Here is a 21,754-nt window from a genome sequence, read left to right on the forward strand (position 1 = left end):
ACTCTCACGCTGGCTGGAAATCCTACAGGAGTATTCCTTCATGGTGTCATACCGGAAGGGGGCCCAGCATTTGAACGCGGACGCCCTGTCGTGACTGCCGCCGAGCGACAGGTGCACGTGCTTCCAGGGCTCGGGGCGCTGTAGGGTGTCCCTCAGCGGTGTCCTGTGTTGCCATTTTCAGGTACCTCGCAACTAGCGGACCCCAGGCCACCTCGGCCCTGGCCCCCCGGCCTTAGGACAATGTCAACCCGGCTGGCCGAATGGCTGATCCCGGAGTGACACCGGGCTCACTGGGATGCTCACGGTGCCAGCTGGGGGCCTCGGGAGGGGGAGGTGCAGCCGCATACGATGGGCCGGACACAAGGACTGGTTCACGGCGGATTTTGTGACCACCCTACGCGCGCCCACACACCGCTTCGGGTGGTCGGGGTTCTGGTTGTTGCAGGGGTTCTGTTGATTTTGTCCTTGCTCTCTTTCCTCACATTTCCATTGTCCCCTCACATCCATGTATATCGTGTATATGTGGTACAGGTGGGCTGGGGTATTTATTGGGGTTCATGTTATCGTTGTGTGTGCAAGTCGATGTGTGTGTGGGTCGATGTATGTATGTGTGTCGTGGTGACGTCACCGCCACTTAGTGGCGAATGGCGGTTGTTGTTGTTGTTGTATGTGTGTGAGTTGCTGTTTGAGTGTGTGTGTGCGGGTCGATGTATGTGTGTGCGGGTCGATGTATGTGTGTGTAAGTCGATGTGTGTGTGTGTAAGTCGATGTGTGTATGTGTGAGTCGATGTGTAAGTCCATGTATGTGTGTGTAAGTCCATGTGTGTGTGTAAATCGCTGTAAGTCGAACTGCGTGTGTATAAGTGGATGTGTGTGTGAGTAGATGTGTGTGTGTGTGAGTCGATGTGTATAGGTTCATATGTGTGTGTAAGTCGATGTGTGTGTTTGAGTTCATGTGTGTGTGCAAGTCGATGTGTTTGTGTGTGTGGGTCGATGTCTGTGTGTGTGCAAGTCGATGTGCGTGTCTTTTTCGCCCGGGCAACGCCGAGTACTTCCCGCTAGTGGCTCATAAATATAATGCAGTGGATGTTTATCCAATGGTGGATAGACCTTGGCTCATGGTGATGTGGACATCGATATTCAGCAGTGGATAGACCATGGCTCATGATCCTGATGTACACGAGTTTGTACTTTACCAGCACCAGTGTGACACATGACACAGCACTGTGGACACGTGTCATTGCTTGAATGAAACATTAGGCCGCTATATGTTTTTGCTGGGTACGTGACCATTAATAATGAACTAAAATATATTATTTCCCACTTACAACGCATCGAATGCATCATAGCGCGATTTATAATTTACGGAAAAGTTTATACTCGGGCTAATAACTAACAATCATACTTAATACAGAATTTTTTGGTTAGATCGCGTAAATGTCGTTAAACCTGCCACCACCCGACACAGCCAATTAGCTAAGTTTGTCACGTAAACAGAACATGCCCATTGGTCACTAGTACAGCACACCGGTGTATTGATATTGGTTGTGAAACCCTACGTGTTAAACAATCATACTATAAAGATGGACACGATACAAAATACAATCCATACGACAAGACACATATAAGACAATCATATTTTGTATGTTACCAGGTAAAGCCCACTGAGCTATGTAGCTCTTTTTCATAGATACTTGGCCACAAATGATAGCTTAACGAAGTGGCGGCTTACCGTGTGGAAACTTACAGAAGCCAAAAACGCGTGATGTTGATTCTCGATGATTTTGGAAACATGAACCCCAAACTGCAATGATTCAAACACTCGTTTAACTAGCGGTGAATCGCTCAATTTGTGGCTAAATTTCAGTTCCGAGCATTAACTACGCAAGAGTGGGAGCGGACGTGTGACGCTCTCTGCTGTGCGTGGGGCAGAGCGCCACTTGAAAGAGGGCATCTCAAGAGGCAGCTCTGGGATATCCGCTTCTGAGGGCCGTTCCTCTATCTGCGAAACACGCGAACGGACTTATCTCCTGCTCAAGCAGATAAAAAAAAGACCAAAAATTATTTTAAAATGTGAGGGCAAGTCCATCCACTTCTAGGTTTCTGAAGTGTTAATGACCGTGTCGAGTTTGTCATGTCCTTCGATAAGGCCACTGTGCTCCCGTTGAACAACTCTTGCGGTCACAACTGCCGTTCACCACCCATAGTGGTGGTGATTTCACCAACTGCGTTTGTGCCAGGCTAGGTGCACCTCATCGTTACAAAGACGCTCACGGAGACACAACGGACCAAGGAAATTGTATTAATTTGCAAATTCTCATTTAAAAAAGTTACGCAAATCGATTTCACGCGGCATCGGAAAAAAGAGTAAATGGACTCGGGACGTCTCCCCCACGGCGATTCGGACGCCATGGCCCTGAAATTAATGCCCCATTAGTGGACCCAGGACGAATTCGATCTCAAACCGAACAGAGCAGTGTGGTGGATGTGCGCTCTCTCACTTGCTCATTCAGTGGCATTTGTAAGCCAAATAAAATTGATATTGCATTGCAATCGTTGCTCACCAACAGCATGTTGTGTTTGTGGATTTGTATGTGTATGCGCATATGTGTGTGTGCTGCGTGCGTATGTGGGCAGCGGAGTAGTGGTTAACACACACTGGCAACCCGAGTCAGATTCCCGCTCACGGCTAACATCGGTGATGAATATCTGAACCTGGTCCTGGACGTCCCCTAAGGTCGACTCAGCCTTAAATGAGTACCTGGTATGGTGAGTAAACATCAGCAATGGGTAGACAAAAACGGCCGGCCGGCCGGGCGTGTTGCTAACCACCCACCCCTTCGTGTGCTGGGTTGGTCTGCACAGGTGCTCGCTAACAACACTTTCCCCAACAATCTGTTAAGGCTATATTGGAGGCATTTTTCTCTTTGTGTGCTTGTGTGTCTGAGTACACGTGTGCATGTGCCTGCGTGCGTGCGTCTGCGTGCGCGTGTGCTTGCGCGTGTGTATGTGCATATGAGTCTGCGTGCGCATGTGTATGTGTGCATCATCACAGTCCAATGCTCTTTCACCAAATTCTGACAGTGCAGCAGCAGCTGCTGATTTGACGTTTACGAAACGGAATCTCGGGAAACGCGCCGCTACAATCAGTCGCAGTCGGCGCCAATTCGTCACTGACACGCAATCTCACGGCGCTACAACACGAAATGACCACGACGCCTAACCACAAAGCCGCACACCCACCACCACCACTACCGCGACGGTGAGACGTGACGCCACACGGCACCGCACAAAACCGCCGCCTCACCCCACCCCCGCCCCTGGCGGCGGCCTACAGCTTGGCCTTCCTTTGGAAGAAGCCTGCGATGGCGGCCATGCAGTCTTCGGACTGCCAGCGCTCAATGAGGCACTGGCACTCGCGCAAGTTGGCCGCATGCAGTGCCTCCCGCTCCGCGTCGCGTGACAGCTGCTTGGAGAACGCCAGGGACTGCGCACGCAAACGCGACGACACATGGTTAGTTTGCTTGTTCTTACCCCCCAGCCCCGGCACCTCCGAATAGCACGGTTAGTGATGTACGGTACGAAAGAAGTTCAACGCACGTACATGCCCTGCGACGCGACCTCGTTAAGCGGAGCGGCGCAAATGGCCATCGTCGCGCTTCGCACAGTTGGAGCATCGTTCGTACGGAGTAATAAAAAGTAATCCAAACTACAAAAACTTTTAATATTTTTACTGTACCAGGTAAGGCTTATTACGTGGATATGTATAGCAGCCAAATACTTTCATGCATGCATGTTGATTCAGACTCTTTCAGGAGGGTCCTGCCAAGTTTTTGCAGCAGTGGGCGGCAATGTTTGCTGCGTGTGATCCCAAGCGAGTCAATTCTCAGGTCATTCTTGTTCAGCACTGGGATGCTTTTGGGCCAATTCCCATTACAGTGAAAAACAGTTCAATCGTACACCTTACCGCGTGTTTTTTTACCATTATAGGAAATCTGAGAAGCCGGAGGAAACCCATGCAAAACACAGAAAAGGCACCCAGAGTCGGGGTTCGAAACCAGGTCCTTCTTGCTGCGATACATGAGCGTTAACCGCTGCGCCCCCCCCCCACCCCCACCGTGCCCAACTGAGCAATTTGCACAAAACAATAGAAATGATGGAACAACGATGGAACCATGCACCTTCTTGGGCAGTTTGGCCAACGTTTCCAAGCGAGCCCACACCTCCCGCTGGAAGCTGTTGTCGGGGTAGACTTCGGTGACAAGGCCCAGGTCGCACGCCTGCTGGGATGTCAGCCTCTTGTTGAAGAGAAGCATCTCAGTGGCCTGGGAGATCGTGAGGACAGGGTGCGCGTGAGACGGACAGAGGAAGACGAGCAGGAGAATGTGCGCACGTAGCATGCACTTACATGTTACGTGCGGATGTGTGTTGTTTATATGTGTTGTCACTCTGTGAATGTCCGAAACACCTGGAATTCTATTGGCTCAAGTAGACTCACACAAAGACCAGTAAACTCGCCCAGAGACCCACAGACTCAGTGGAGACACATTGGGCATGTTTCTCTGCTAATGCTCCAAAACTGGAATCCCATCGCTTCATGCATCCTTTGGTTACTCCTTTTGTCCAATCAGAATTTGATGCCGAGCTCTCTATTCTTCTTGATAACCTCACATGCAATTACCATTTGACCTATACCCTAGGAATGTATGTGGGTAGTCCAGGTGGTGCTGGTGGGTAGGAGGAGGAGCTGATATTACTGACAACGCTGCTGGCTAGCGGCTTGCGCGCTCGCATGATATTGGCGATCCTGGTGGTGTGCTAAGCCTCTGGAGGCAGTGGGCCAAGTGGCGTCGGTATGGGCAGCGAGCGCCAGGATGACAGGGCACGGCATGGCAGAGCTCACCTTGGCGGCGCCCATGAGCTTGGGGAAGATGTAGGAGGAGCAGCCTTCGGGGCTCTGACCCAGCTGGCTGAACGGGGTCTGGAACGTCGCCTTCAAGGGAGACAGAGCGAGCACCGTGAGCACGCACCAAGATACTAAAGAGCTATTAAACAATTTTTATTTTACCAGGTAAGGCCTACTGAGCTATGTAGCTCGTTTTCAGAAGCCACCTGGGTATCACAAATGATAGCGTAACGAAGTGGTGGCTTATCGTGTGGATCGAACCCACTACCTCCTGTATACCAGGCGATGGAGAAAACATCTCACCACCGGTGGCGCCTCCATTCTTCATGCAGGCAAATCGTACGCAAACGTTACTTGAGGCTAATGGTCAAAAGAATCAAGAGTACAATCGAGGTAGGCCAAATAATACGGAAAATATAGATGTAAAAAAAAGACTTGCAGATCAAAACAGTACTGACACAAAAGACAAGGTGTATGTGTGTGTGTGTCTGTGTAAGCACGTCTTTCTGAAGTCGACTACGAAGCGTAAGAACCCACCTGTTGCGAGATCGGACGACGAAGACAGCACGGAAGAGGTCCCTGCAATGTCCCCGGAGTCCGGGGCCCCGGAGATGCGCCCCGTGGAGCCTGGCCAACCCGTGCAGGAGGTGGTGGCCGTGGCCGGCCACTCACCACAGCAGGAGAGCTGGTGACTCCTCACCAGCCAGTTCGGCCAGCTGCTGCAGTCGGCCATGTATCTCGTCTCCCTGATGTTGGAGGTGGTAGCCCAGCTGCGCGTGCCCGTCACTTTTTTGGAGCGTTTTCTCAACGGACGCGACACAGCAATCGGCCGCCATCTTGCCCCTGGGTGCGCTGCAGTAACCAGGCGCCATTTTTTATGCAACACAGCAACCGGGCGACATTTTCTCCCAAGATGCGACACAGCAACTGGGCGCCATTGCCTCTGCTGCAGCGATGCCGCCGAGTGCATCTTCGGGAGCGCCCACGCCAGGCTTCAGCTCCGGCTCTTCCAAACTTCGTCGCCTACTGCCTGTTCGTCCAGCTGGCGGAGACTGGAAGTCCTTTCAAGGCCGGTTCGATGCGGCTTACGCCTCGGTCAGGTGGCCTATGGACGAGGCCCTCAAGGTACTCCTGACGGCATTAGATGATTCTCTAGCCGCATTAAATTTGATTCCGCCTGCGGACAGGGCAACGCTCCCCATGGCGTACGCCCAAATGGCTTTTATTTTTGAGCCGCCCTCCAGCGCACGCCAGAAGTTCTTGCTGCGGAGGCGAGGCTTAGATGCCTCTCGCCTTCCGCAGCTATTATTGGCGCTGAGTCGGGCGGCCTACCCCAATATGGATTGTGCGGCACTCAACTCATGTGGGAACTCGGTGTAGTTTTGGCTATAGCGGAGGAGGCGGACATCTCTTCCCTTAAAGTGGCGCAGGGGATCCAAGCACACCTCGGTCTGTGCCAGTGGCCTGGTGTGGCAGCGTGCGCAGGGAACCCAGGTCCAGCGAGGGCTGGCACGCCGCAGGACGAGAATCATCTTCCCGCAATCGCTGCACGCGACCAACGCTGGAGAGGCGCCAGGGGCCGCCGGCCGGAGCAGCGTCCACCATCTGCTTCCGCTGTCGCCAGCTTGGCCACATCGCGATGGGCTGCCGCAACGCTCCTGGGGCCTTCGGCGGGACGTCGTCTCCCTCCGCCTTCACATCAGCGTCATCATCTGGGCCTCAGGCAAGTCGCGGCGCATCTGCCACTTGGCCGCTCCTCCCACCTCACATCTAGTGAGGATAGGGTTCATGATCACCAGGGTACCACTAAAAGTTTGGAAACGCTCGATGTTCACTCACCGTCGGTTTCCGGGTGACCTAAGCGGGTCCATCAATGGGCTGCGCTTGCGCATCGGGTTGTGGCGGCCGCGGCGGGTTCCTCCGCGGCCGCTGGTTACGTCCAAGGGGTGTAAGTCCGGATTTTGGTGGACATGGGTGCATCGGTCACCATTATATCGGAATGCATTTTCAGGTTGTTCGATTGAGGCCTGTACAAGGGGCTTGCATTGCCGCTAATGGAGGTAGTTTAGGTATATTGCGTCACATTGTTGCCTCCATTAGAATTGGTCATATTGAATTGGAAGGCCCCGTCTTAGTCTCAAAGGCGTTGGCAGTGCAATGCCTTTTGGGCACAGATTTCTTGGCCAAAATTCCATGAAAATATTGATTGACCAGGGTTGTGTGGAGATGCCATCGGGCTGTCGTTTGAACTTTTTGCGTTCCCCCACCTTGTTGACTCCTCTTGCTGCCAGCATACGAGCTTTGGCTAGGGATTCCATGAACATTGCACCTGGGTCCCAAATATTGATACCGCTGAGGTTGCACAAACCCCTGAAATTTCATACGCCAGAGGCGGGCATCCTCTTAACTCCCACTAACTACTTTTCGCGGACTTCCTGTTTGGTGGGTTCCCTGATGGTCGTGTTGAAGGACCAGGAGCCCTTTCTACAAATTCTAAACGCGGGTCCTTCGCATGTAATTGTTCCGGCCGGCACCGTTTTGGCGCACGCGACCCCAGCTCTCCCACCAGACGACGCCATGCCGGTTGAGAGGGTTGTGGCTGGCGTAGTACAGGATGGAAAGCCCGACGATTCCTGGATTGATGCGTTTTGTCGGGAAAATGCCCTCTTGGCCCTCGAGGAGCAGCAGCGGCTCCGTGCGCTTATTGAACGATTCACCGATGTCTTCAGTCACAGCAAATTTGATATCGGACCCACGTCCTTATTAGAGCATCATATAGACACGGGGAATTCACCCCCCATTCGGCTGAATTCCCATCGCTTTATCCCTAGAGAGAAGGATCATGTCCGTTTGGCCGTTGATGAGATGTTGGCGGCAGACATAATCTCTCCTACTACTAGCCCTTGGGACACCCCTTATTGTGTTAGTCAAGAAACGGGATGGGAGTCTCCGTTTCTGCATCGACTTTCGTAAATTAAAAAAGATTTTGGTGGCAGATGCCTATCCCCTTCCTCGCATGGACGATTCGCTTGACGCCCTCTCGAGTGCGTGGTTCTTTTCAACCCTATATTTGCTTTCGGGCTTCTGGCAATTGCCATTGGATGAGGTCTCCAAACCCAAGACTGCGTTCTGCACACCCCAGGGGCTATTCCAATTCAATTGGCTTCCTATGGGCCTCCACTCGGCCCCCGCCCACCTTCTAACGCCTCATGGAGATGGTCTTGGTGGGTCTCCAGTGGGAATCTTGCTAAATTTATTTGGATGATGTCATCGTTTTCAGCCGCACGTTTGACGAATACTTGCATCGTCTCGAGTCGGTCTTCGTCAAAGTGCGTATTGCTGGCTTGAAATTTAAACCCTAAAAGTGCCATTTGCTGCAGCCATCGGTGAAGTATTTGGGCCACATTGTTAGTATGTCAGGTGTCGCCACAGACCTGGAAAAGACGGTTTGCATCCGTGCGTGGCCGACTCCCACATCTGTCGCGGAGGTTCGCAGCTTCATTGGCTACGCCTCGTATAACCGTCGCTTTGTGCGGGATTTTGCGACTGTTGCGAAACCACCCCACGCGCTCTCCGCTAAAGGCCAAAAGTTTCATTGGGGCAAGGAGGAGGAAGCAGCGTTTGTCGCACTTTGAGCATCCCTGGCAGATGCGCCCATCCTGGGGTATCCTGACTTCTCCCTGCCCTATGTGCTCAACACTGATGGCAGCGACACGGGTAAAGGGGCTGTACTTGCCCAGGTGGTCAATGCCACTGAAAGGGTCGTGGCGTATGGCAGTCGCGTGTTGTCCCCCCGCAGAGCAGCATTACTGTGTGACTCGTAGGGAGCTGCTTGCCATCGTGTTTTTCGTGCAATTGTATAGGCCCTACTTGTATGGCAGGTGGTTCACTGTTCGGACAGATCATGCGGCCCTGCATTATTCCTTGCACATCGATCAGCCGTCCCGCTGGCTTGAGGTGCTGCAGGTATTTGACGTCACCCACAGGAAGGGGGCACAGCATGGAAATGCGGATGGCAGGTATGCGTGCATGACGGACTCGGGTCGCTGCAGGGCCCCAATTGACACCGGGCTCCAGTTGGTGGTGAAAGCCGACACGGCTCCCCCTTCCGGGTGTGTCGCTGCACGTGGATTTCGGCCTAGGTCTCCCTCGGGATGAATGGTCTCGCTTGCAGATGGAGGACACCTCTCTGGTAAAGCTGCGACGCCGTGTTAAGTCGGACGGCCGTTTTTCCTCTCCGTCGACCGCCCCGGTTATTACCCTGCACGACGGCCTACCTATACGCTGAGATACGGAGCTGGAGAGATATTGTGTGATGGTGCCCACTGTCCTACGAGGGAAACCGACTCGTGCAGTTCACGAGAAGTTGATGTACCTTGGGTTCCACAAAACCTTTTAAACTCTTAAGCGGGATTATTACTGGCCGGGCGTAGAAAGCGACGTGGCACTACTTGTGAGTGGCTGCCACGATTGTGCACAGCAGAAGGCCCCGGTTGTGCGTGATCGGCTCCCGCTACAGTCCATCCAAGTTTCCCGTGTGAATTAACTTGTGGCCCTCGACATTTTGGGCCTATTTCCAACTTCCCAACGGGGCCATAAGTATCATTTGGTTGGGGTAGAATACCTCACACGTTGGCCCATGGCGTGGCCTTTGCAAAACCCATCGGCCTCGTCTATCACCGATGCCTTTTTGCATGGGTATGTTTTAGATAAGCGTGCCCCTGAACAACTGTTAACCAATCAGGGTCTGAACTTTTCTTCCCGGTTGCTCAAGGTCTGTGACCTCCTCGGCACCGAGAAAATACAGACCTCACCCTACCACCCTCAAACCGACGGGATGGTGGAGTGGTTGAATTGCACCCTCACATCCATGCTGTGCCACGTGAGCGCGTCTCAGTTGGACTGGGACCTGTTTATTCTGGGTGTCCTTGCTGCGTACAGGTTGGCCCCTCACTCCGCAATGGGGTTTTCACCCTTTTACGTAATGTACGCGAGGGAACCGGAGCACCCGATGCACATGCAAATGGGCCTGGGGCCGTCTAAAAAGGGATCCGCTGTGGCCGCTTCGATGAAGGTCACGCTCGACAGGCTGCATGAGGCACGATAAGCGGCTGTGGAAAATTCGGCCAGCCGACAAGCAGCTAACGAACGCTCACAAAAGCATCAGGGTTCTGGGCTGCCATGAGTGAAAGGGGAGAAGGCGTGGCTACATTGTTCCCAGGTGCCCATTGGGACGTCCCCAAAATTACATCGCCCTTGGCAGGACCCTATTGAGGTCGTGGAGGTCCGCCGGCCACAGTGTGTGCTCATCCGCTTCAGTCGCCGGCATTGATTTGTCCACCCGTCTAGGTTAAAAAGATACGTGTTACCTTGTCTTGTTGAATCATCCCCACTTCCGGAGCGGTCGGTGCTTGATGCGTCCGACGAGCAGGGCCGCCCTAGCCGGGATGCTATGCAGTGTTAGCCCTCTGTCTGTCCACCCACAGAACCCCTACGAGTAGCTCCCGAGGCACCGCCTGTTGGCCCCTTGGTGGCGAGGCCGACGTCGACGGGTACTCCGCCTACTCTGACACCGGACGCTGCCTGGGGGAGTGGACCGGCTGCACATACGCGCTCCAGGGGCACTCTTTTTCGCTGACCACCTCCCCTTGGGCACGTTGTCGTTGGACACCAGCCGACGCTGACGCGTGGTTGGCGCCTTGCACTGCAGGCTGAAGGCCTTCCTACACTTGCCCTCCTGCCTTATCATCTTGTTCACCCGCAGTTGGCTCTGCCTTCCCACCTCCATTTACGTCGTTATTGTTGATGTTGTAGTTACAATTGTTCTGATTGTTGGTTGCTGGCTTTACGCATTGGCCCCGATGCGGGGCAAATTTAGTATAATTAGCAGCCGGGACGGCAGATTTTTTTTACGAGGGGGGGGGGGGGGTGATGTAGAGGAGTAGTGTGATGTCATGTCATGGGTGCTGTAAGGGGATAACTTCGGAAATAGGGGCGGGTACAAGTGAAGGGGAGGAGCCACCCAAGGGGTACTTAAGGGTAACCCCGTGACGAAGGCGGGGTCGTTGTGGGAGCCCGGAGTGTGGATCGGCTGCAGGAGGTCTCTCCCGCTCATGACCGGACAGTGTTGGCTGAACCCCCGTCCGGGGTCCACGAGTGGAAGAGCCGAAGAGATAGCGGAGTGTAGGGCTCCAAGAAGTCTGTGAGAATTGGCTGAGAGTGAGTGGGGTTCTTCTTTCCTCGGCCGGGCAGTGTTGGATGAACCCCCGTCCCGGCCCGAGTGAGAGAGCCAAAGTGATAGCCGAGGTTAGGACGAGTAGAGCTCGGGGGTCTATGGGAAGGACCGAGTATAGAGAACACCTACCCCTGGTGTGAGCCTGAGTCTTTAAACAGTGTTAATAAATGGCGAAAGCCCTTACAAGAAGTTCCGTCTCCGCGTGGTTCTATGACACAACGCATTTATTTGTATAGGAGAGCGGTGGAGCAGCGGTTAGTGCGACACGTTGCAAACCTGGCGACCCGAGTTCAGTTCCCGCTCACGAGCAATATCAGTGGCGAATATCTGAACTGGTCCTGGGCCACCCCATAGGTCGACTCATAGACTTAAACGAGTACCCAGTGCTGTGTGTAAAAACATCAGCAACGGGGAGACAAAGGCGGTCAGGGCGGCAATGGCCTTGGCCATTCACGCCCACGTGTGTGTGCCGAGCCAACCTTCAATAATGCCTGCTACAACAGCGCTTGCCCCAACAGTCTGTTAGAGGGGCTATCCCCGGGGGATCCCTTGTGATGTAGACATGCATGTGGGTGGGTGGCCTACCCTGCTGGTGGCATAGACGGCGTCGTAGAGGCCGAGCAGCGTCACCGCCACGCCGACCGCCGGGCCGTTCACCACCGCCACCAGTGGCTTGGGGAATTCGATGAAGGACGACACAAACCTACTGCTCGCGCAGAGGTGAACAGCCATCGTTACCAACGCCAACCAAATGCCCCCATCACCGTCGTCCGTCGCTAGCCACCCCTCCCCCCCCCCCGCCGTCACCATCATCCATCACCCATCATCATCGCCAATCACCAGCATCTATCCTCACTGCTGCCCTTTACCACCGATAACTACCACCACTGTAGTGCATAAACAGCACTGACCATCATCGTCACTACTCGTCACCCGCCACCACCACCAATCACGACCTCCGCCACCCATCACCACCACCGCCACCACTGCCACTCACCACCATTGTCCATCACCACTGGCATTTATCAATCACCATCCGCACCCAACAACAGCACCACCTTTGACCACCACTGCCACCCCCTCACCCACTCCCCCCGGCTCACCGCAGCACCTCGGCGGCATCGAGCGCCATCTGCTTGATGCCGCCTGGCGGCATGTTGGTGAAGTTGCTGAGGTCGTTGCCGCTGCAGAAGTAATCGCCGGCGCCTGGGGCAAGAGGTGCATGCGTGTAGGTGAACACACACACGTGCGCGTACGTGCTCGCTCCCACTCTCGCCGGTGCTCACACATACACACTGGTGCAGGTGCACACACGGCTACAGTGTTTCATTCACGGTGCTATGAGTCTGGTAACCCAAGAGCAACTCCCAGCCATGGCTATCCGACCCCTCCCCACCCCTTCACTAAGCCACACTGACCAGCATGAAGTACGATCAGACAAACCCCGTGCCCTCATTGCAGTGGATTGCAAAAAGGGCTGCAAACTAATGATGATGTAGAGCATTGGAACAAGCATATCTATATGTAGATGCGATGGCGTATGGGGAATCTCGCCTGTAATAACGGCAAACGCAGACTCGTCTTTCCCAGCCTCCTCCAACGCCTTCATGATCTCTTTGTACATCTGGGAGGCAACACAGGTACTCAAGGACCATTGCAACACATTGCACCTCTCATGCGTCGGCACTTGCAAACCCGACATCCTCCGTGACCGATGATATGCACGTCTCAAGTCAGATGGTGGCAGGAGTTCCCAGTGAGCTACTGGACCATTCTTTCAACGGCGAGTCAGCCGGGAGATAGCGGTGGCAACAAAGCACCACAGTGGTGATATGTTAACCACCTCGCGTGGTATGCAGGAGGTCGTGGGTTCGATCCCAAACCTGACGCCTGCTGTATATTTGGAGTTTGCGTGTTCTCTCTCCCCGTGGTGGCGTGGATTTTTATCCTGGCTCTCTGGTTTTTCCCCTCCACATTTAGAATCAACGTGCGTATATAGTATTTGGCTGCTGTAAATTTCCACACAATATGCCACTAAGTTAAGCTGTAATTTGTGGTCAGGTCGCTTCTGAAAAAGAGCTATATAGCTCAGTGGGCCTGATCTGGTAAAATAGAAACATTGTTTAGTTTAGAGTTGGGTTTGCAGGCGTCACCGTGGTGTTGATGGCGTTCTTCTTGTCGGGCCGATTCAGCGTGATCACTGTCATGTTGTTCTCACACTTCAGCTGCAGGGTCTGGTAAGCTGTGGCTCCGGCCTCCGTCGACGGAGCAGCAGGAGCCTCGGCCGCCACCAGCGAGTCGATGAGCTGCACGTACTTCAGCCGAGCCTCCTCCTGCCGGGGTTCAACGGTCGGGGTGAGGGGGTGGTGGTGGTGGTGTCATCACGAGCAATAGTGACTAGAGAGACGGCTCATGCGGTCAGTCGCTGGGGATCAAACCGAGCTGAGACCTCAATCTGTAAACTAAAACTAAACTATTTTTTATATGACCGGGTAGGACCCACTGAGCTGTTAGCTTCATTTTTTATAAGCGACCTAGCCACGAATAATAGCTCAACGAAGTGGATTAGCGTGTGGAAATTTATTGCAGCCATGCAAACTGCAAATATACAGGCGTCAGGGTTCTGGATCAAACCCACGACCTCCTGTATACCAGGCGAGGTAGTTAACAACTCACCACCATGGCGTCCTCTAACCCAGGATCTCAACATACATACAAAGGTGGTTGGGTGGTTCATGGGGTTAATCGTTGGAGACCAAATCGGGTTGAGACACCTCAATCCGTATTGCAACAACTGGTGAGATGTGGTAGCGCTGGCCATGACGATCTCTGGACCTTGACCTGGCATTGAGGTTGCCATGTGCGACTTGCCGTACTCCCCACCAAGAAAGATAAAGTGAGAGGTGGTCCAGGTGGGCTAACGGGGCTCATAATGGCCAGGTCAGAGATGGTGAACGGGCAACGGCTGAGATCTTGGGTTAGAGTGAAGAATGTAGCCCTCCTCGACGTAGCTGGGTCTCCTCAAATGTAGAGAGCCGATGGTCTCAGCCCATTTACCAATTGACCACGCGCAAAAAAATACGTCGCGTGATGGCTCAATCCAGCTCTGAGAATATCCATTTGATTGCCATGCTGCGAACATGTCCACAACAAAGCTGTCAGAATCTGAGAGTTTGTTATCCATATAAGAACTCAATTACAAGGTCAACCTGGTGAAGATGGCCTTAGAATGGAAAGATAACACGAGCACATGCGCTCTAAATGTTGGGATAATAATGATTGTATGTTTGAAATAGCTGCCCTCCTTTACGCCGGGGCAACTCAGAACTTGCATCATCTCGAAAATTTTGATAGGGCACCCTCAGTGGAAACTATCTCTGTGCGGCACCTGGCCTGCAAGTGGGTATTCGTCTGCCAGTAGGGGGCAATTGTTGCTGCGCGTGATCCGTAACCCCAATTGAGTAATTTTCGGGTATTTTTCGAATTGGCAAATTTGGACCGTGATGCCAGCACACAGGGCATCTTTAACGTCGACCTCGAAGCAGACAAGGGCGTATCTTTACAGTTAACACAACGGCGGTAATGACCAGGGTGGCCTGCCGGCATTTGAACCGGCGAACCTCCTGGGCCGCGTCACCGCCCCGTAGCCTCCCGGAAGCGACATGCGGCGATTACCTTGCTGAGGGGTCCCAGGTTCTTCCACGCCTCCCACTTCATTTTGTTGACAAAGTCCAGCATTCCGGGCTTGGGGGTGTTGCAAGACCCCTGCGTGGACTGAACGGACACAGCAGGGCACATAAAGACCCACCGCCAACGCTCAACCACAGCGCCAAACCGACGGCTCAAAATAGAAATCGCCACCGACGCCGCTTCTACACCTCCCCCGCACCCAAAAATAACATTTGGCGGCTGGCTCAGGCTGCCTCCAACGCCATGGAAATTCCATCCGGGCCCAGCAGGGGGAAAACGTCCTGATAACGATTTCTGTCAGCAAGCGGCGCTGCAGATAGCAGCTTACGGGGAGGCCGGCGGAAAACTACTGACCGCTTCCGTCAAAATGCTGCCTTGCAGCAGGAAACAAAGACAAATATTCCCCCTATAGCCTCAACAGACTGTTGGGGCAAGTGCTGTTAGCGAGCACCTATGATGGCCGGCACGGCACACGAGCAGGTGGGTGGCCAGCAGCATGCCCGGCCGCCTTTGTCTCCCCAGTGGTGATGTTTACACATTGCACCAGGTAATCATTTAGGCTGAGTCGACCTACGGGAGGCCCAGGACCAGTTCAGGTAATCGTCACTGGTGTTGGCCATGAGCGGGAATCGAACCCGTGTCGCCAGGTTCATAGCGCAGCGCGCTTACCGCTACACTACCACTCTCCACCCACAGCAGGATACACACACGCACACACACACGCGCACGTAAGTACGGTGCTTTTGTAAAATATCTAATTATGAGAGGGAGGTGGGGCTGAGCCTTCGGTACGGGGGGCTTGGGCCCCCCCTCCAACCTCCTCCCACGGGACTGCTGCACCTGTACTCTCTCTCTTTCTATATCGCTCTTCATGTCACAGTCGACCCCTCCTTCTCTCCGCGTCCGTCTCTAAGAGGCCGTCTTCTCTGCACACCTCTTACTTTCCGTACAAGGGTGTTTCCCCTCTGGCCGGCCGCTATTTACCTCGGTGTGTGGTGGTGGTGATTGGGGTTGGGGTTGTGGTGATTGTGAACACAGCAACCCGACTTCGATTCCCGCTCACGCTAACACCAGTGACGGTTATCTGGACCGGTCCTGGGACTTCCCGAGGTCGACTCGGCCTTAAATGAGTACCCGTTGCAGTGTAAAAACTTCGCCACTGGGCAGACAAAGGTGGTCGGGGCGTGGCGCTGGCTACTCAGCCCCTCGTGTGCCATGCCGGCCTTCATAGGTGCTATTTGCTAACAGCAGTTGCTCCAACAACCTGTTAAGGCTATACGGAGGATTTTTGTCGTTGGTGGAAGTGGTGGTGGTGATTGGGGTTGGGGAGGTAATGGTGGGGGGTGGTGGTGATTGGGGTTGTGGTGGTGGCAGTGGTATGGGGGTGGTAGTTGGTGGGGGTGCGGGTACCACCTGCTTGAAGAGTGCGTAGATCTGGAGTTTTGCCTCATTTCCTGGGTCCGACGTCAGCTGTCCCAGCCGCTGCTTCGCCGCCTCAAACTCGGCCTCACTCGCCACGGGACGCATGGCCACGGCGGAGCTGCAGAGGCTGGCACAAGGATCGTCTCTCCACGGCACTGTCCTGCACGGCGGTGACGACGACGACGCGGAGGATGAGCACGTGATCAAGACGACGCGACGTCTCACCGCTCCGCGCTCCCGAGTGTGATCTCTCGAGTAAAAAAAATACTATTTTTATTTTTAGCAGGTAAGGCCTACTGAGCTATGCAGCTCTTTTTCAGGAGTGACCTGGCTACAAAGGATAGCCCAACGAAGTGGCTTATCAAGTGGAAATTTATAGCGGCCAAATACTCTAAACGCATGATGTTGATTCTAAATGTGGAGGGGAAACACCAGAGGACCCGGAGAAAAATCAACACGACCACGGAGAGAACAGGGAAACTCCATATATATAGGCATCAGGGTAAGGATCAAACCTACGACCTCCTGTATACCTGGCGAAGGAGTTAACTCGCCGCCGCAAGCGTAGAATGCGCAACGCGGCACAGCTTATAATCGCGCTCGGAGCAAGAATGATTCACAGGCATGGAAAACCACGGATGAGTCGCAACGCAGCCAGAACCAATGCCAATAATTGGCCAAGCTCTCTGGTTCTATGTCGGGATGTTTGGCCAACTCCATATGGGACATCTTCAGACTCCCAATTAAATCACGACTCATACCTAAAACCCACGCAACTACCGCAGGCATCTCTCAACTCCCAACAACTTCTGAAGACGGCCGCAGTAGCGCGTGGCGAAAGCCCGAGAGAAGATATGCTCAGCAAGAAATACCACACTCGGATCATGAGTGGCAGCGAAAACCTACACGTTGAATCCTCCGGAGGGACAATGCCACCGACGCCGCCGAGAAGTATGGCTGGCGTTTATGCTGTGAACTCTGTACCACTTTGCCAATCATCACTGATCAGTGGTAACGGTGGAGCGGGTGAATGATTTACCTGCTGTTGTTTTTCCTCGCGGTGCAGAACTGAACTCTAAAAGGGACGCGAGTCTGGATCGCCAAGCTCATCCCTTAAACAGGAACGACTCTGGAGGAGTCCTTGGTGCCATCGTCTTTCCACCGTGATATGCGAGAGCTCATCCTTGTGCTAATTTTGGCTCTTTAGTTAAAAGAGAAACGACGGATAAACACCTGGTGTGCTGTGCTGGACTATGCCCCAAATGTCTATGCTCCCGACTTCACCAACTTGCACTGACCAGTACGGTGAAGTATGGCCAAATAACCTTGATGACCCGCATGGCTTTGGGAGGCCCTCATCCAACAGTTTATTGACAAAAAAGGGATGTCTGTACATGTGCACCGCAATGAAGATCATGACAATGTCGACAGCAGTGTGATGATGATCAGGGTTTGAAAACTATTGTAATGCTGTCACTGTCCGCCAAATAGGTTCGAGAGAGTAACCAGGCAGGCCGTAGCCAGCCGGCAATCCTATTTTGAGTTTGAGTGGCAGCAGTGTGTCTGTACTTTGAACTTCTTTCGCACCGTATGTAGCCAAATGTGCCAATCAGAGGTGCAGGGGGAAGGACAACAAACTAAATACAAAAATAAGTTATCATGCAATGAGTTTTCAATCAAAATAATAAAAGTGCATAGCTCCAGTGGCTTCCTAATATCAGAAGAGCGTTTCCAGATGGCCACAGAAGAGCATCTGAAAGCGCACAATGTTGCGCTGTCTCTGTTCAATGGCCAGCCAAAATCCGCTGCTGTGTGGATGAACCGGAGTTCGTGTGGTGATTTATATGCTCCTTGATGAGATTAGCAAGGTATTGTGGTTCATTTGTGGCAAGAGCTTTAAAAGTGGCGACGCTGATTCCATTAAAAGTTGCTACTCACTCTCCCGTCCAGGTCACGCCTTCTCGTGAAACCCGACTCCTGCCGACGAGACAGCGTGTCGAATCCAGTCCAGAGTTTGCACGTGTTTGAACCAATGCCACTTGAAATTATGGGCTCCAAGATGGCCGCATGGCAAGCTTAGCTGATGGAATGTGTAATAGAAAAATGCCCAAATGAGATTATATATACATGGCTGTGCAGTGCACTTATGCAACTCGCAAACAACTACACCACCCCCCTCCCGCCTCTCTCTCTGGTGGTGACTTTGGCTGAGGTTGTGGTAACGCTGGGTGAAGGTCAACGGGTGTGTGGATTTCTTGGGCTTCACAGCCAAATTTCCAATCGCCTGCAGGAAAGCAGTTTAAACCCCAGGACCCATCCACCGACTTGTTGACCTGTGATGGTTCTAGACTACCGTGTGTGGTTTAGATGTTAGGGTTCTCTTCTTCTTTCGTATGACTGATGTACTATTTTTTTTTTATCAGAGAAGGCCCACTGACCTATACAACTCTTTGTCAGAAGCGACCTTGCCACAAATGATAGCTCAACGAAGTGGCTTGTCATGTGGAAATGTATAGCAGCTAAACACTCTAGCGCATGTTTCTAAATGGGGAGGGAAAAACCGGAGGACCTGGACAAAAATCCACGTGACCACGGGGAGAACGTGCAAACTTCAAATATAAAGGCGTCAGGGTCGGGATCGAACCCACGCCCACATGTCTACCAGGAGAGGGAGATAACATCTCGCCACCGCTGCAACTTCACATTCAGGTGGTCAAGCCAGACAACCGCGTCAGGAGCAGCGGAGTGCGTCACCGTGATGTTTCCTTCGTATTTGCGGATCGAGCGTTGGATGTGAGGGTTAGGGCTGTGTCGAGACCACTGGTGCAGCCTCCTCCCCATCATCATCTCTCCTGACCCCGTGCTCCCGCTTCTCCAATCCGTTTCCACTCTCCCATTTTCTTCTCTCTTCCCCCACCCATTCCCATTTTTTCCATTCACTATACAGGATCCTTGTGACTCTTACTTCCCTTTCCCGTGGGGCGGGTGTCATGGGTAAAACGTTGCTCGTGTCCGTGAAATATTGTGGGCGCTATGACTCGCATTATTATTCTTATTGCAGCATTAGCATGTACCTACAACAGCTATTGAAGATGGTCCGGGATCAAAGTAATACAACAAATAGGTGGGTGGGAGTCGGAGTGCTCTTGGCAATGTAACTCTGTACACCTCTACCTAATTACATGGCACTCTACATAATTCTTTGTGTCTTTTGGTAGTCACGTAGATACGTTAAAAATAATTAAATAAAACTACGACACAAGCGAGTGTCATCAGGTGGAATAAGTAATATTAAAAAATACTATTTAAAAACACGCTTTCATGAAATGTACCCTACTCGTAATAGCAGAACTCCACGACTCCAGGAAGTGGCCCCGAAGCTTGCCACGACATAAGGGGTCGTGGTGATTTACAGCCAACGTCACTTGAGCGTGGACAATTAGACCCAAGCCGAAACATAACATATAAAAAAGATAGTTAAAAAAAGTTTTGTTATGTTTTTATGCTAGAATATAGTATTGTCATCGGTATGACATAAGTATACCACGTTTGTAGTCGATACCACATTGGGAAGTGGGTAAAAATTGAGTTACGAGATTTGAGGATACAACAGAATTAATAAAAATCGTGTAATAAAAAGGAGGGGAAAGCAACTAAAGGCGAGACGCTTTAAAGGTTTAAAATGGGCGTAGCCCAAGCGTCCTGGTGTCAGAACGAAGTGGGAGGGGCACAAGTGCCCTCAGTCCAGCACAAGCGGAGAGGGTTACGTTAATGTGAAATCGGAGAATCAAGAGAAAGACGCGAACAACTTGTGGTACGCACAATGCAGGGGCGACACCGCAGGAACTGCAATTGCTGGTCCCATCTTTAGTAAAATAAAACTAACATCGGAAGGTGACAAGATGGAAACTTCACAGCTAGTTATGACTTAAACTTGTTAATGACGTCATTCCAACGATTGCTGAGTTGTGTACCCATCCTCGCGGTTGACGAGCGTTTTCGAAACGTCTCGGCCCGCAGCCGCCAAATCGCCGTCACCGACCTGAACGAAGCGCGGTGCAGCAGCAGCAGCAGCCCGCCCAGCTGAGCTCCAGCCGCCATGGCAAAGTGACGTCAGACCCGTGAGATGACGTCATGTAACCACCGCGGGCGCGTTGGTTACACGCCGGCACGTCACGCGCGAGGATGTAAGTGTGACGTCATGCAACGGGGGCGGGGGGTGCGGTGACGTCAGGAGTAGGTACGAGAGCTAAGAATCGGAAAATGTATTTACACTGCAGGAATCCGATGAGCTGTGAAGATCTTTTTTTCACAGATGTGGGTCAGTGTTTATAACCGAATAAAAAAACAAGCTTTTAATATGTGTAAAGTTGAATTCGCATCAGGCACCAGGGTATAAATAATTGCTGTCTCCAACTCTTATGATCTCTCTATTTGTGCTATGAAGAAGGGCCATTGCTTGAAACGTCGCCTCTTGTATAGTTTTCCTTTGAAGGCCATAAAGTGTTATTGATTCTGATTCTATTGACGCGCGTGTTTAACACCGTGTGCTGTGACGTCATGTCGCCGATAGGGGTTGACACAATCTGTAGGTATGTGACGTCACGCTTTTTTGACACTTTATTTTACCTGAAGACGATTGCTTGTGTTGCGATCGGAACGTTACCATTATATCTACGTGGCTTTACCGAAAGACCCAAAGAATATTAATACAATACGGTAAATGTATTTTTTTACAGGAGCATTGTTCAACACCATTTAAATTCAACGATTGCTTAAAAAAAAGAGTTATCAAGCTATCTGGTGATGCTGCTGCGTTGGCAGCAGTGTGCAAACAATGAAGGAAGACATCGATTATAGAAGGACACTGGCGTTAATGGGGGAATTTTTTTTAACTGTAATAGTCTATAAGATAAGAAGTAAACGAAATTTCGTAAATCGGAAAGGCTTTTTCCATTAATTTAATAAAAAAAAATTTGCATTCGTATATTCCTCACCTAAAAAAGTACACCTATATCACTTGTCAGAATAATAATAAAGCACTTAAATATTAAAGCGATTTAATCATAATTAATGTTAAACAAGTACTGTATTAACCTCATCAGGGAGCTCACCGTGAGATGTGCCGCGTGTTGAAATGACTGGCAAGGTGATGTGGGACGCGTTAGTGCTGCCACTTGCAGGGATTCCGTGACGCTGCCGGCGATCAGAATCAGAATCATTATTTAGTCTGCAGGAGTAAATCTGAAGAGCTATGAAGTTCTTTCTCACAGATGTCCGGTAGCGGATGGATGACGACGCAGTCTCCCGGGTGGCTTCTCGTCTGACGATCTCGTGGCGAGCGCGTGGCATTTTTGTCGACGGTGGAAAATGTTGTCCGGAAATTTTGGTCAAATAATTTCACGAGAAATTTCGTAAAACCACACTGGCTCACAGCTACACACCGGCACTCAGATTGGCACACAAATACACTGACACACAGATACAACACTGGCACACGC

At 52.1% G+C, this 21,754-nt stretch overlaps 1 protein-coding gene across 3 annotated transcripts; it reads right to left on the reverse strand.

Annotated features, from left to right (window-relative positions):
* Positions 1-2,286: 2,286 nt before the first annotated feature.
* Positions 2,287-21,623, reverse strand: LOC144727737 (enoyl-CoA delta isomerase 2-like). 3 transcript variants are annotated; one of them, XM_078606794.1, is made up of 10 exons: positions 21,368-21,623; positions 16,245-16,413; positions 14,817-14,915; positions 13,295-13,474; positions 12,696-12,765; positions 12,245-12,347; positions 11,727-11,847; positions 4,904-4,993; positions 4,182-4,325; positions 2,287-3,487 (listed from the first exon to the last, which is right to left on the reverse strand). In XM_078606794.1, the coding sequence occupies exons 2-10, from the start codon at positions 16,356-16,358 to the stop codon at positions 3,332-3,334; spliced, it is 1,077 nt and encodes a 358-aa protein (XP_078462920.1). In that variant the 5' UTR covers positions 16,359-16,413; positions 21,368-21,623; the 3' UTR covers positions 2,287-3,331. The 3 variants fall into 3 exon arrangements, with proteins under 3 accessions (XP_078462920.1, XP_078462918.1, XP_078462919.1); XM_078606792.1 differs by lacking the exon at positions 21,368-21,623 and adding an exon at positions 20,296-20,448; XM_078606793.1 differs by lacking the exon at positions 21,368-21,623 and adding an exon at positions 17,160-17,249.
* Positions 21,624-21,754: the final 131 nt, after the last annotated feature.

Source organism: Lampetra planeri, chromosome 26 (assembly GCF_965212315.1).
Source record: "Lampetra planeri chromosome 26, kcLamPlan1.2.h2, whole genome shotgun sequence".
Lineage (NCBI taxonomy): Eukaryota > Metazoa > Chordata > Hyperoartia > Petromyzontiformes > Petromyzontidae > Lampetra > Lampetra planeri.